This window comes from Actinia tenebrosa, unplaced genomic scaffold (assembly GCF_029948245.1).
Source record: "Actinia tenebrosa isolate PJP-AT-01 unplaced genomic scaffold, QUT_ActTen_1.0 PGA_scaffold6__47_contigs__length_16458017, whole genome shotgun sequence".
Classification (NCBI taxonomy): Eukaryota; Metazoa; Cnidaria; class Anthozoa; order Actiniaria; family Actiniidae; genus Actinia; species Actinia tenebrosa.
The window spans coordinates 15,620,195-15,633,090 of NW_028292583.1; the positions used below are offsets into that span (position 1 = coordinate 15,620,195).

Sequence of the window (12,896 nt, forward strand, 5' to 3'; positions counted from 1 at the left end):
TTGTTGTTGTTTTTTGTGAGCACTTTGAGTGAAATAAGTCATAAAAAGAAATCTATTAATAGCAAAGAAGGTGTTTGGCGATCCGGGCAGCGTCGATAATCAAACGAGAGTTTATCTTTGACATATTATACTCTGCACATTCCATGCGAGATGCTGTTTAGGTTATAATCTTTTTCTACTTTCTGATATGGTGAAGTGGGAATGAGATTAGGAAGTCTAGTTCAAAAGCTTAGGTTTTTGGCCTGTTAAGATTTAATACGGAACAAGATGGACTGTCCATCAAATTCTAGGAAGATTAGTAGAAAGGTTGATATGAAAATAAAAAGGTCGACCGAACGTAAATAAAGGCAGAAGCGCAAGGACTTCCAATCTGGTTCATCACGATTTGAATTCGTTGTCAGTACTCAGTCAAATGATAGTTCTTGAACATGCTGAAAAAATGGAGAACAATTCGAACTTGAGTAAATCGAAATACAACGATACAAGATAGAGGAAGACGAATCAAAATACGTTACAAAGCAAGAGGAAGACGAATCCTGAACTGAAACTCTTGCTTCCCGAGTTCAGCCTCGTTGCCTTGTTGCTTTGTTTGTTTGTGTACTTTGGACAGAAAGCATAAATCGTAAGCTGATTGTCCGTCAACTTGGAACAGTATTTCCTCGTGGTCAGCTATGAAGGGCCTTATGGGTAAAATAACCTTCTTAGGTAAGTCACACTCAGTATTACAGTTCTGTTTTATTCGGGCTGGCAATCAGGCTCATGCTGCATGGTATATATATTATATATATATATATATATATATACTTTTTTTTTTATTTTAAGAAGAAAAAGTCAGAACAACATTTTTCCCGACAAGCCTGAAAAAAAAATGCTGGGAAAAATGCTGTCTTGACTTTTTCTTCTCAAACAAATACTCTGCTCTACTTCTATGGATGTATTGAGCACCGTTTAACGGAAAATTGATTCACAGATTTAGCCATATATATATATTTAAGATATATATGTAAAGCTATTATCTTGTTTGACATGCATCTGCATTAGTGAGTCCAATGTAACCACAAACACGTACTGTCACGAAGTATTAGTGGGTAGGTAGTAATGGCTTTGATGTTCTTTGATATATCATTTTTTGATTTCGTAGGTGAAAGATTTCTAAGGTTATGACGTTAATAATATTGAAGCTTGTTTCCATTTTTTCACTCCTTTTTCCGCGCTGACTCGTAATTTCTCAAAAAGCGTTAGTTGTTGTAAATATATCTCATTTATGAGTGTCGGACTTTGAAGTTTAAAGTTTATAAAAAAGTAAACATAGATTGTGAAGAGTTCAGCCGAAAAGCCCTGCCTCTGCATGTTTTGAGCAATATCCGTTCGAGGTCATAACTGTCCATATTCTTCTCGTCAGTCTCAGTCGTAAATGATAATACAGGTGATCTTGATAGAACTGAACAGCAAGGGCGTGAAACTACTTAAATTATACTGTACACAAGCTATATATAGACAATCCTGTGTTGAAAATGGAGCAGTTAACAAAAATAAACAACTCGAAAACTTGCCCCACCCATATTTAATAAAAAAAGTCTGAATCCTTTAAATCTACCTGGTTGGTTTCAGCTGGCAAATATCCCTCCCTTTAAGAAATCTCGTAGCTTAGATTTATTTTACCTCAAGCACGGAAAACACTCTACAAATAATTACACGCACTCACTAAGCTTCAGACTGCGTGAGGAAAGAGACCAAGTAAGCTGTTTCAATGACTATTTCCCCGCCTACTCCTTAAGAACACTTTTCCTGATTTGATATTTATTGTACACGGTCTATTGTCTCATTACCGTCGTTATGATTGCGTTATGATTCCATTAGCAGTCAACTGACAGTGTTTATGAACTGTGAGAGAGTTTGGTGTCATCACAAGTCTGGCTACCGGCCGGTCTTCCACTAAGCTTGATTGTATAAGGTACTCCTTGGATTGCACTGTTCAAATTACTGATGTTTCGCTCGAGATTTTAGTAATTCAAGATCTAATGAGATACATAAAAAAGAATGAAGAATGGAAAAAAAGAATCTAGCGCATTTTTCTTTTCCTGTGTAGAAGTAATCTTAACAAAAGAGGAAGATTATCGTTACGATCGTCTTTATCATTGATATCAAGACTAATGTATTTCTTAATAGATCCTTGTGCTACTCGGAACGCAGTCACGCCAATATTAGTTACCATCATCTATCAAAGGTCAATAGATTTATCTTCAATATATATAGTATATATAGAAAACTAAACTATATATATAGTATATCTCTTTAGTTCATCAGTAATTAAATATATACCAACAAAGCTATCAAGGATATCTGGGGGAGGGAGGGGGAATGTAGGCTTAATCCTATAACTTGTTATGTATAAACACCTAGATGGTCAAAGTTTTTGCCAGCTTGAAATACATATGTTAATATTAAGTTTTTTCTTGGTTCCCTCATTACGGAAATGTCACTGATACACTAGATCCAGTGAGTCAGTCCGCGTCTCGGTACGTGCAAATGGCAGACAGCAGGCATCAACTGGTTCGTCCTCTGCCCATCTTATCAAGCATGGTAATGTGTGATAGGGCAAGATAAAAACACTAATTCCCTAAGCCTAACCTATTACTGCGCGATTTAACTCTAATCCTTCCATGGAACTTGCCCTGGCTCTTTTAATAAGCTTACCTTGGCGGAAATCCAACTTAAAAAGGATCGAAAATGAACGTATTGGAGAGAGTTGACTAATCGGACTTGGGCTGTATAAGTAGCTAAGGATTGTTAAACATGTTCTGCTAGGACTGATCAGTTAGTGGAGCCTCAGCTGCCGTATTGACGAACCTTTTAGCTTTAGGATTAAAGAAACAAAAGACATTATTTAAAAGATTAGTGACATGGCAATATACAGCCACCCAGCCATTACCAGTGATATAAACATGCATTTATAATCAAAACCCTTTAGATTCAAAAGGCAGGCTATTTTGTTATCTTTACTTCGCGATATAAAAATCAATGAAAATGGAACTGTTTTTTTCATTTAAATTTTTTATTTAGTGGTTTTGAGTTAATTGGTTTTGTTGTGTTTTTAGGATAGTTTTAGACTTTTGTTAGTTGTTTGCTCATAATTTTTTGTTTTGCTTTGTTTCATTGTTTCTTTTTGTTCTTTTTGGCTTGTTTGTCTTTGAAGGAGCAAAAAAGAAAAAAAAAAGGTAAATAAATAAATAAACAATAACTAACTATGTATTATTAATATGCCATAACATACTTTATATTTTCGACAAAGGTCTGTCATATAATAGCGCTATTGTGTGGTTTGGTCTTCGACAACATGTAGTGATAAGCCAAGAAGCCTTCCATACTTAATGAACGCAAGTCAATTAGCAAACTGACCAGACGGCACGATTACACGAAGATCTCTTTGTCTCGATGGAAATTGTAAAATAATATCCCGAGTACCCGTGCTTCTTGGACTTATTTAACGGAAAAACATGCATACGTATCACATTTTCTAGTCTTTTAAGCTTTTTAGTCTAAAAACTGCTGGGGTAGGACGAAGAGGATTATTAACCATATGATCAAGGTTTTATAATTTTTTTTATTCAAGTAAGGTGTTTTTTTTTTGTACTTGGTATAATGTTTAAATATATAAATTATTTGTCTTCAAGCTAATTTTCTCGGGGACATTTCGAGCTCCAGGCACGATTCGAACACGTGACCTCCAGTCTCGCGGTCAGGCGCTAATGTTTGCTTTGCATATTAGAGAGTTTTAGATTTACGTTCACGGCAAACGTGAAACGTCAGTTGACCAGTAAAAAATTCTTTTAAATGACTGAAAAAGAATCGCAAAAAAGTCCAAGTAGTAGAAAAACAAAAGAAAAAAAAGGTTTGTAAATAATAAAGTAAAATACAGGAAAACTATGAAAACGTGGTCACGTTTGCTGTTTGCGGGGAGAAAAAAAAGTCAATCTAAAACTCTCAAATGTTGCATTAACTTCCTTTTTTTCCAATTCCCGCCCCGACTCCTCCCCTCGATCGACCGCCTTTGCAATTTCATTGCCATCCACTCTTTAATTTACTTCTGCCGCCCCCTCTGTAGAATATAATTTAGTACTAACGATTTTGTGTTTAATTAATATACATAATATTGTATCAATATTTTAAACCTCCTAGGGGCATTATCAATCACAGCAGATGACACGGCCGTTGTCAAAGACTTCAAAAAGCATCAAATTGCTCATCAATCTTGGTAACCATACTTTTATTTTCATTGCGGTTTTTTTGGGAGTATTGTGACTAAATTAGCCGTCTCGTTCAATCAAGAATTTAGAAAGCGTTAAAAAACGACTCATTTAGGCAGCAGAAATTTATGACCAAAATGGTGTTGAAGGGTCAATAAATCTCAATGTCATCTTGCTATTGTTCGATAGCCAGCGTTGTATATCAATACATTGAAGCTTACTTGTCATGGTATATGCAATATTGGCATTTATATTTATTGTTAATGATTAATTAGTTGATCTTCGCTACTCGTTTATCATGTTTATTGAGTTACCGTTTTGAGATGGCGCCTCATTGGCTGACATGGTCTGTGATCACCTTTCTTGGTGTAAAGCTTGAACTTAAAAAATATATTGATGATTTGTCGAAAATGCACGTGTCGATTCATTCACAAGTGGTTTGCTAGGACCAGTTACAGAAAAAAATTCATTCATTCATTCATTTATTCCTTTATTTATTCATCTATTCACTGCATTTCATTTATAAACTTAGTCCTTAAATTATTGATTGATTGATTAGGTTATATTCATTCATTGCTATTTCAGTCTTTTTATCATATAAGTTAATTTTTCCCTCTAGTTTGCCTTTTTCATATTCCCCTCTTTTTCATTTCTATTAATTATCCGTGCGTCGATTTTCCCTCTTTATTGATGATCTTTATCATAGCTACGTTGCCCAAATATTCCTATTACTTTTTTTTCATAGTCCTCTGAATTATTTTCCATCTAACTTATTGATCTGTGTCCACGTCGCAAGCGCAAAAAGTAGGCTTACAATGACCTATCAAGTGCTTGAGTTTCAGTTCTATAGCCCGAGGTTGAATTGTGATCAAGCGACAGAGACAGCTCCACATTTAAATTGAAAAATCATTATAATACTTTGATTTTTAAGAATAAGATGCAATGCACTTTTTTAGCAAAACAAAAAATATAAGAAATAATATCATTCAAAGTCAAGTGAGAGCCATTAAAATGAAAAATCGTTTTTGACAAATAATGACCGTGGAATTCTGACAGTTGAAAAGCTCAGTGCTCGATGATACAAAATTCACTGTCTTATTGGAGGAAGACTAAGATTAATTATAAATGTGCTTCTCTTAGCTTTTAGCAGCATAATAAAATCTTGATCTTGTTATTTTCTGTCTTTATTTTCTTTTCATTTTGATTTTTGCGCATTGTGCCGAGCTAAGCCTACAGGAAAAACCATGGCTAAGGTTGCTGTGATGTGAATGGTAAAACCAACAGCGTTGACTTTACTACTTTAATTCCAATCAGTAGATAATATAGCTGTAAATCTCGATTGTAGGTTTTAGTTGGTGAATAAAACATCTGCCCTATCATGAGACGTATCGATAGCTTTGTTGTTCTGAAGTCACATTTTTAATTGATAAAGAAAGCAAAGATTTCAATTAAGCGAGGAAAACAAAAAGGTGTCGTTTGTTTACTACTGATACTAACAGTAAAATACAATCCCTAATCAAAACATTTATATTTTTCTATTCTTAAGAAAAAAAAGCTTTCCAATTGTCTTACTTTCTTCTATTCCTAATTAATCTTGAAAAAGATTAATGATTATTATTCTCTAAAAGCAGCAGTAGCGGTCTATTACTAGCTTTGTGTCAGGACATCACCTGATCAGAGTTGAATCCTGACGTCTTCAAGAGGTTTGGAGCCGTTACATTGAATAATAGTGAACCGGAAGAATACCTACTCTCAGTTCTATAGTTATGGTCATTCATCTTAATTTTGACAGCAAGGTTGGGTTTTTTTATTGATAGCCGGTGTAAATAAACTTCGAAACCATACGAAAAAAAACTTTTCTTCGCTGTTGTGGGACAAATGAAAGTTCTAGGTTTCAATGCGAAGCGAAATGAAAGGTCGCGGGCTGTTGGTTTGAGCTTTGTTAAGCAAAAGGCCAAAAGTTAGCCAGACGTGAATCATTGTGTCTTCAAGAGGGATTTATAAGGATTGTCATGAAAGTGGCTTAACCACTATATAAAACCTTGACAGCTTCGCACAGCACATCAACATAATTCGTAAATCCTGTGCCTGATCAGCAGTGATAGTCACGCCAAGTAATGCTTAAGAATAAGACCCAGTGTAATGTGTCCTCAATCAGATGCCACCATGGCTGACACAGAAAAAGCACGGAGTGTTCTTGCATTCATAGGTACGTACACGATTAATATACATGTGCTCTATTCATGTGCTAGATCTTAAGAGACGAACTGCTTTCCTGTTGTCTCAAACTTTGCGATACGTTATTCCAACTTGACTTTTTTTTTTTTTGCCGTAATCCTGTTGGAACTGACCCAAGTATCCTTGATTTGCCAACGGTGTCTAAGACCCACTGTCAATATGTTTTTTTCCCCTTGTGTTTCTATAGCATTGTTGAGGCGAAACGAAATGTAGCGGTTCATATGAACTCGTGTTCCGACAAGACAGGAGAAGCGCGAAGACTGGGAACTCGTGAAAGAGTTGCAATCGTGGCCCCAGGCCTTTGGAGAAACGATAAACCTCGATTAAATTGCAGTTTACGGACATTATCTAGTAAAACAGTGATAATTCATTTGGCTATTGGATCAAATAAAGCGCCACGAAAATGTTTGCGAGATGCGTCTGCGATTACTGTTATGCAACGAACGTCAGCCGACTGTGGAAACGGCCGGACTCTACATGATTCCGAATTGTGTTTGAAAACAAAATCCATATACAGTTCGCTTTCATAGGCTATAGAGTACGCTTTGACTATATCTAGCCCAGGTTCTTTCGCTCATTCTTCAAATTAGATGATTTGGGGTTCTCTTTCGCTTTCTGGGTCTGATATCGTCACTGTTTTGAAATACGAACAGAACACATGCTTCCGTCGAATGAATTAAATGAGTTGATATATATAATTTATAACGAACGCATAGAGACAAGTAGTCGATAGCAAAAAGAAAGAAAGAAAAGGAGGGAGTAAAAAAAGGAGATTAAACTTCAAATTGAATTCATTTCCTTGGCAATCCGTGTCAACGCAATTCACAGCCGACGAACGCTTAGCTTTCCATATCTACTCCCACTAGTGTCGCATAATGTATTCGAACCCCGCAAATCAATCTTCAAATCTTCACCAATATAGATTAAGCCAGAGATTTATAGAACGCATTTGACATATATATTGGCATTTATATTTTATTTTCATACATATATTCGGGACAATTTATTTCAATTCGTTATTATAATTTTTAAATATTCTGAAAGTGCTGCATTGTAAAAGTCATATTTGATTGATTATCGCCTCTTTATGATTGTTTTGAAAGCACTCTGTCTTAATTATTGAAATGAATCTTTTACGACTATTTGAAATGCCTAAAATATCGCTTTTTCCCGGACTGTGAATATGTTTTTCTCGCATTTCTTTTCATTTCCCATTTTGTTTAACGAGGAAAAAGGCATCACAAAGCTTACACATATGCATATATATGAACATATATATATATATATATATATATATATAATAAAGTAAAGTAAAGTACGAAAGAGATTTTTACCGTCGGCTTTGATTGAGGAAAACAAAATCTTCTTTGAAATTCATGGAAAATCATTTATAAACTATTTGAATAATCAGTCAAAATGATCAAAAACATTCGAGACCCCATATGTTATCAGTCAGACTTTGAAGAATGACACATCAGATAAGCTCAAACCAAACTAATAATATTAGTAAATAGATAAATCGATCTTTTTTGGTATTTTTGCAAAGACCAACTCGTCGCGCGCATTTATGCCATTTCAACACAGCGATACCATCCCTAAAAAATTTGTCCAAGAATTTTTTCTCTTTTCCCCCCTTCTTTCTGTGCGGCAACTGTGCCTGTAAAGAAACTGTAAGCAAAGTTGGGCTGCTTTTATAGGATGTAGTGTGTAGTATTATCAGTATGTTTCTTCATTTGTCGTTACCGTAAACTGACACAAAGGGGCTGTTACTTTCAAACCTGATGTTTGTTAGAGGTCACTGACTAAAGCCAATATTTAAACATCAAAAGTACAAGGTCTCTAAATCTCGAAAATAAAACTCTTCGTTCATTTATTTCTTTTTACTGACAGAAATAAATCATTATATTGGACCGGATAGCGTTTTTTTGTGTTTTTTTTTTGGCCTTTTGCACATAATTTCTAAAAGTCGCTTTTGTTTAAGTTTTTATCTTTCACTCTGTTTATTTTTTTATTATTTATTTTTTTAACTCTTTTAAGCTCGCCTCTTATCGGTATTTAAGTTCAACTGACTTTTGCTTAAGGATTTCAGTTTTTAACTGAGAGCTTTTTCTATTCCCTTCGTTTTTTCCCCCTTTTCTCCCTTTTACAATTCTTTTCCTAATTCGATTCTGCGCTCCATTTCAACTAATGTATTCCCCCGTGTTAATCCGACTAAAAATGTCATCAATATCTCGCAGTTCCTTTCAGAAATCTTTTGTTAGGTTTTACTATTTTGAATTAGTCTGAAACTAAACCTCTACTTTTCAGGTTAATCCCTTGACATTATGTCACTCAGATACCTTGATAATTACACGAGAAATGGAAATGCCCGGTTCATGGCACCAATTTTCCTAACGTTGTTTTCTCATCACTTTTTCCTCAGCTATTCTAGGCGGATTATTTATAACAGACACTTCAGGTAAGACTGTGACGTCAAGGAAGGAAAGACTTTCTCTAGAGGATTAATGTACTCGAGATAAGTTATCTGTTATCGTAAGAGTCCATCTCTGTTCTTACATCTTCAGTTGCGAAAATCTATTTTTCAGTGTTCAGCTGCCTATTCTCTTATATTTGATGTTCATGACATGTTTTTTTGCCAATATTATTTTGAGTCTAGACAAACGTCTTATAACCCTTATATTTGGTAGTTTTTACTTTATTCTTATCGTGTTGGGCATTCGCTTACCAAGGCTTGGGAGACGAACAAACGGTCTCATAACAATTGTTACCAAATTTTCCCTTTCTTTCCCCCCTGGACTGACTTTCGGGAACATGTTCTAGGATCGACAATACTTTCTAAAGGCTAAGCACCAGTCCTGGAAGCGATGCTTGAGTGACAAAATCCCGAAGTGAGTTCTCAGAGCGAGCTTTACTATGAGTGTCAATTGTTTTTACGTGCTTCAACATCTTCGGGAATTTTTAAAATTCTAATTTGCCTTGTGAAGTGAAAATTGAATTTCTCATGCATTTTTCTAATGCCCATTCTAATTTCTTTTTACACAGCTCGCCGTTGTCCTACTGCTGGCATATTGGCCGGTTACAGTGGAGTTGTATCGAGTCCTCATTTTCCTGAGGATTATCCTCATCGTGTGAACTGTGAATGGATCATTATGGTACCAAAAGGATACCACGTTCAATTGGTCTTCACCACCTTTGATATAGAATACTGTGTATTTTGTAAATGTGATTATGTGGAGATCCGAGACGGCCGAAATTCCTCGTCTCCTTTGCTTGGAAAATATTGCGAAAATGGTAAATTGTCGCCCATCTATTCAACCGGAAGACATTTGTGGATTAAATTTTATTCTGACGTTGGTGCAAGATTTCAAGGTTTTCGCGCCGTTTATAAAGCCAAAAAGACAGGACAAAGTAAGTTTAAAAATCATACTCGAAAACTCTGTACTACATCTAGAAGAACATGCACTTTCTCCGGGGATCGAGTGAGAGGCCTATAGCTAAGTAAGGGGCAAACAAATACATGCGCTCTGCGCGCTGACTTGCGCATGCGCAACTACTATCTCGCTGGCTACTAACTTCTCCAACTGAAAATACTTTTTCTAGTTATTTCTTTGATGGAACAAAAACCGCATTACGACGTAAACAAAATAAGCTGCTTATAACAATCTCATGTGTGTGTGTGTTTTTTTTTAATTGCCGCTAAGGATTACCTCCAGTTATCAAAGTCTAAAAGTCTAAACATTTTTTTTCAGCTTATGGAAAAATTATTAATGTCAGAGGAGAACGTGGTCTGATCTCTAATCCCAAGACTATCGCGGCCTGCGGTGCCGACCGCCGATGCGCGTGGCTTGTCCGGGTTAAAAAGGCTAGTCAAATAAAGCTTAGGTTTGATCGGATATCACTTTCAGAATGCTCGACACCTTGTGGATGTGATTATATCGAAGTCAGAGATGGAAGTAATTCATCTGGTAGACTGATTGCAAAATTCTGTGACAGTATTGCAAAACCGGAAAATATTTGTTCAAGCACAAATCTTCTTTGGATTCAATTTAAATATGGATTAGACCTTGCGGATCATGGTTTTCGGGCTACTTTTGAGAGATCTCAATGTAAAGCCAGAAAAAGTCCAGAACCTACGATACAAGTCATGACAGGTATAGTAGACACTATAGTACTGAATGAATGACCTCTATAAGTAACTTGACATAGTATGGATGTGCGGTTTCAATTGGACTATGCGAATAAGAGAAAGACTGGAAAGATTTACCTTTATATCTCAGACACACTGTTTCTAATGAAAAGGGGAACCAATTTGATGTGATAAGGTAACCCAAAAATTAAGGCGTAGTATGTGTTTTTTTCCTCAGTGTGTTTGTTGGACAATAACCAAATTACCATCATTATACCAGTATTTATAGACTAAGCCCTTCCTAAAGACTCCCAAATCCCCAATTTGGAGATAAGGCACCGTAAAGACCTTTTCCCGTTTTCCTGAGATTATAGCTGATTTCATCACAGCTTTAGCACGGTGTGTAGAATGGCGGAGCTTTTTATTGTACGAATATGTGAAATGGATTGTCTCGTTTTTCTTCTCAGGTACACTGGATACAGTCGTTGGTCTGTTATGCGCAAGCTTCGTTTTTATGGCTTTTATGACATTATGCATGGTGTGCATTGCGAGTAGAAAAATATCATTTAATAGAAAAACGCGAAACTCAAACACAACTAACAACCAAGTAACAAGAGAACAAGAAGAAATGTGTGATATCAATCTTTTGGAAAAGGCTCCCAACATTTGTCCGCATCATACGCATGCGTACTGGCACTACTCCAAAAGTTCTGAGACTGATTACAGTGAGGAGACAGAAAAACATGGATGTGAATCCGAGAATGAAATTCCGGTACATTTTTGCCGGAATTGCAAGAAAGGGCCACACAATCGACCCATAGCAGTTTTATAACATTTTTATAAATAATAACTTCTGAGCTTATTAAGTTGTTGTTTTTTTTAATTGGAAAAAAATATTTTTTATAAAAGGAAAGGTAGGATGCAGATTCGGGAGGTGGAGCTGGGGTTATAAATGAGCGTAACAGTCAACTCCCAAGAAATTCTTCGATATATAGAATTGAAAAAGTTCACTCGAAAAGTGACAAACTTTAAGATTTGTAAAAATTAAATTACTATAATGTTGAATTCTGAGTCTAGCGTAAGCGAATAGACTAGAAACTGAAGGCAAAAATGTAAATAATATTGGCCAAGATAAATATTTTAAAACTATTAAACGAAAAAAGGAGCATGTGTGTCCCAGCAGATGTAACTTAAATTTTATATGAATGTCAAAAATTAATAAAGGAATATCATTATATAAAGTTTTTCTATGAACGCACATGGCAAGAAAATTTAAATCCTACAGCCAAGTACCCTGGGTCGCCGCTCTCAGGCCCCGTCCACACTATGCCGGATAAATTTGGATAGCAACTTTCGCATCGAGACCGAAAAAAAAGTTTTCCGTCCACACGTGAAAACGGATAAAATGTTTCGTGTCCACACTAGTCCGATCAGAGGCGGCAAAAACGCTTCTTTGCACATCCGAGCATGAGCATCGAAGCTGAAATCGAGCCCGCGGTGAAATTTTAGCGCTTCCTGCCATGTTCCCATGAAAATCATGACGTCATCGTATTCATTTAGGATCATGACCAAACGTTCTCCGTCCACAATACGGCTAGCCGGCGTTTTCAAATTGTTCCACTTTGGAGACCGTATTCGAAAAATTCGTTTTCGGTGAAGAATTGTTCCGGATTCGCCCGGACTAGTGTGGACGGTAGGCCTAACCGAATAAATAAAAATTCGGATTCAAATTTATCAGGCATAGTGTGGACGGGACCTCAGTCAGTAAATCCGCGGAAAAAATCCCTCTGGAACCCAGGGAAACCGCCAAGCGACCTCAGTGCGCCCAGACGCTGGGTGCAATAATTTCTCAATAAATATAAAAGGAGTTCAGTAAACGATTGTTTCCCAGAATTATCTGCAAGTGTTTGACTCCTGCTTACTGACAGAACTGAACTACGAAGAATCTATGTATCACTGGATTTATGTTATCTTAGTGCTTTACTTACAGTTCAATCTTGCCTTCTTCTTGTTCATCTTCTTGTTTTTCTTCTTCTCGTTCTTCTTGTTCTTCTTCTACGGTTCTTCCTCAATTCTTCTTCGTTTCTTCTTCGTTTCTTCTTCGCTTTCTTCTTGTTCTTGTTCTTCTTTGCTGATTTAAATTTAGATCCGGGTATTTTTGTATGCTAGCATTCCCGTATGTGCGCGCGCGGCAAAAAAGCGCGCGAAACTTTAAATCTGAGCCTTCGGCCAGCGGCATAGACGTCTCATTATCCGCCATGATGGATGAAGGTTAGTATGGTAAA

General features: G+C 36.2%; 1 protein-coding gene across 3 annotated transcripts; it reads left to right on the forward strand.

Moving 5' to 3' along the window:
- The first annotated feature begins 345 nt into the window (after positions 1-345).
- On the forward strand, positions 346-11,869 carry LOC116288360 (tolloid-like protein 1). Of its 3 annotated transcripts, none has more exons than XM_031695152.2 (5): positions 346-705; positions 8,908-8,943; positions 9,528-9,893; positions 10,235-10,636; positions 11,079-11,869. In XM_031695152.2, the coding sequence occupies exons 1-5, from the start codon at positions 672-674 to the stop codon at positions 11,441-11,443; spliced, it is 1,203 nt and encodes a 400-aa protein (XP_031551012.2). In that variant the 5' UTR covers positions 346-671; the 3' UTR covers positions 11,444-11,869. The 3 variants fall into 3 exon arrangements, with proteins under 3 accessions (XP_031551012.2, XP_031551004.1, XP_031550995.1); XM_031695144.2 differs by lacking the exon at positions 346-705 and adding an exon at positions 4,180-4,255; XM_031695135.2 differs by lacking the exon at positions 346-705 and adding an exon at positions 5,848-6,456.
- The last annotated feature ends 1,027 nt before the right edge of the window (positions 11,870-12,896 follow it).

Coding starts and splice junctions, on each gene's coding strand:
- LOC116288360 (XM_031695135.2), top strand. CDS start 6,390: ATGTGTCCTCAATCAGATGCCACCATGGCTGACACAGAAAAAGCACGG. Junction 8,944..9,527: donor ATTTATAACAGACACTTCAG/GTAAGACTGTGA, acceptor CTTTTTACACAG/CTCGCCGTTGTCCTACTGCT. Junction 10,637..11,078: donor TACGATACAAGTCATGACAG/GTATAGTAGACA, acceptor TTTTCTTCTCAG/GTACACTGGATACAGTCGTT.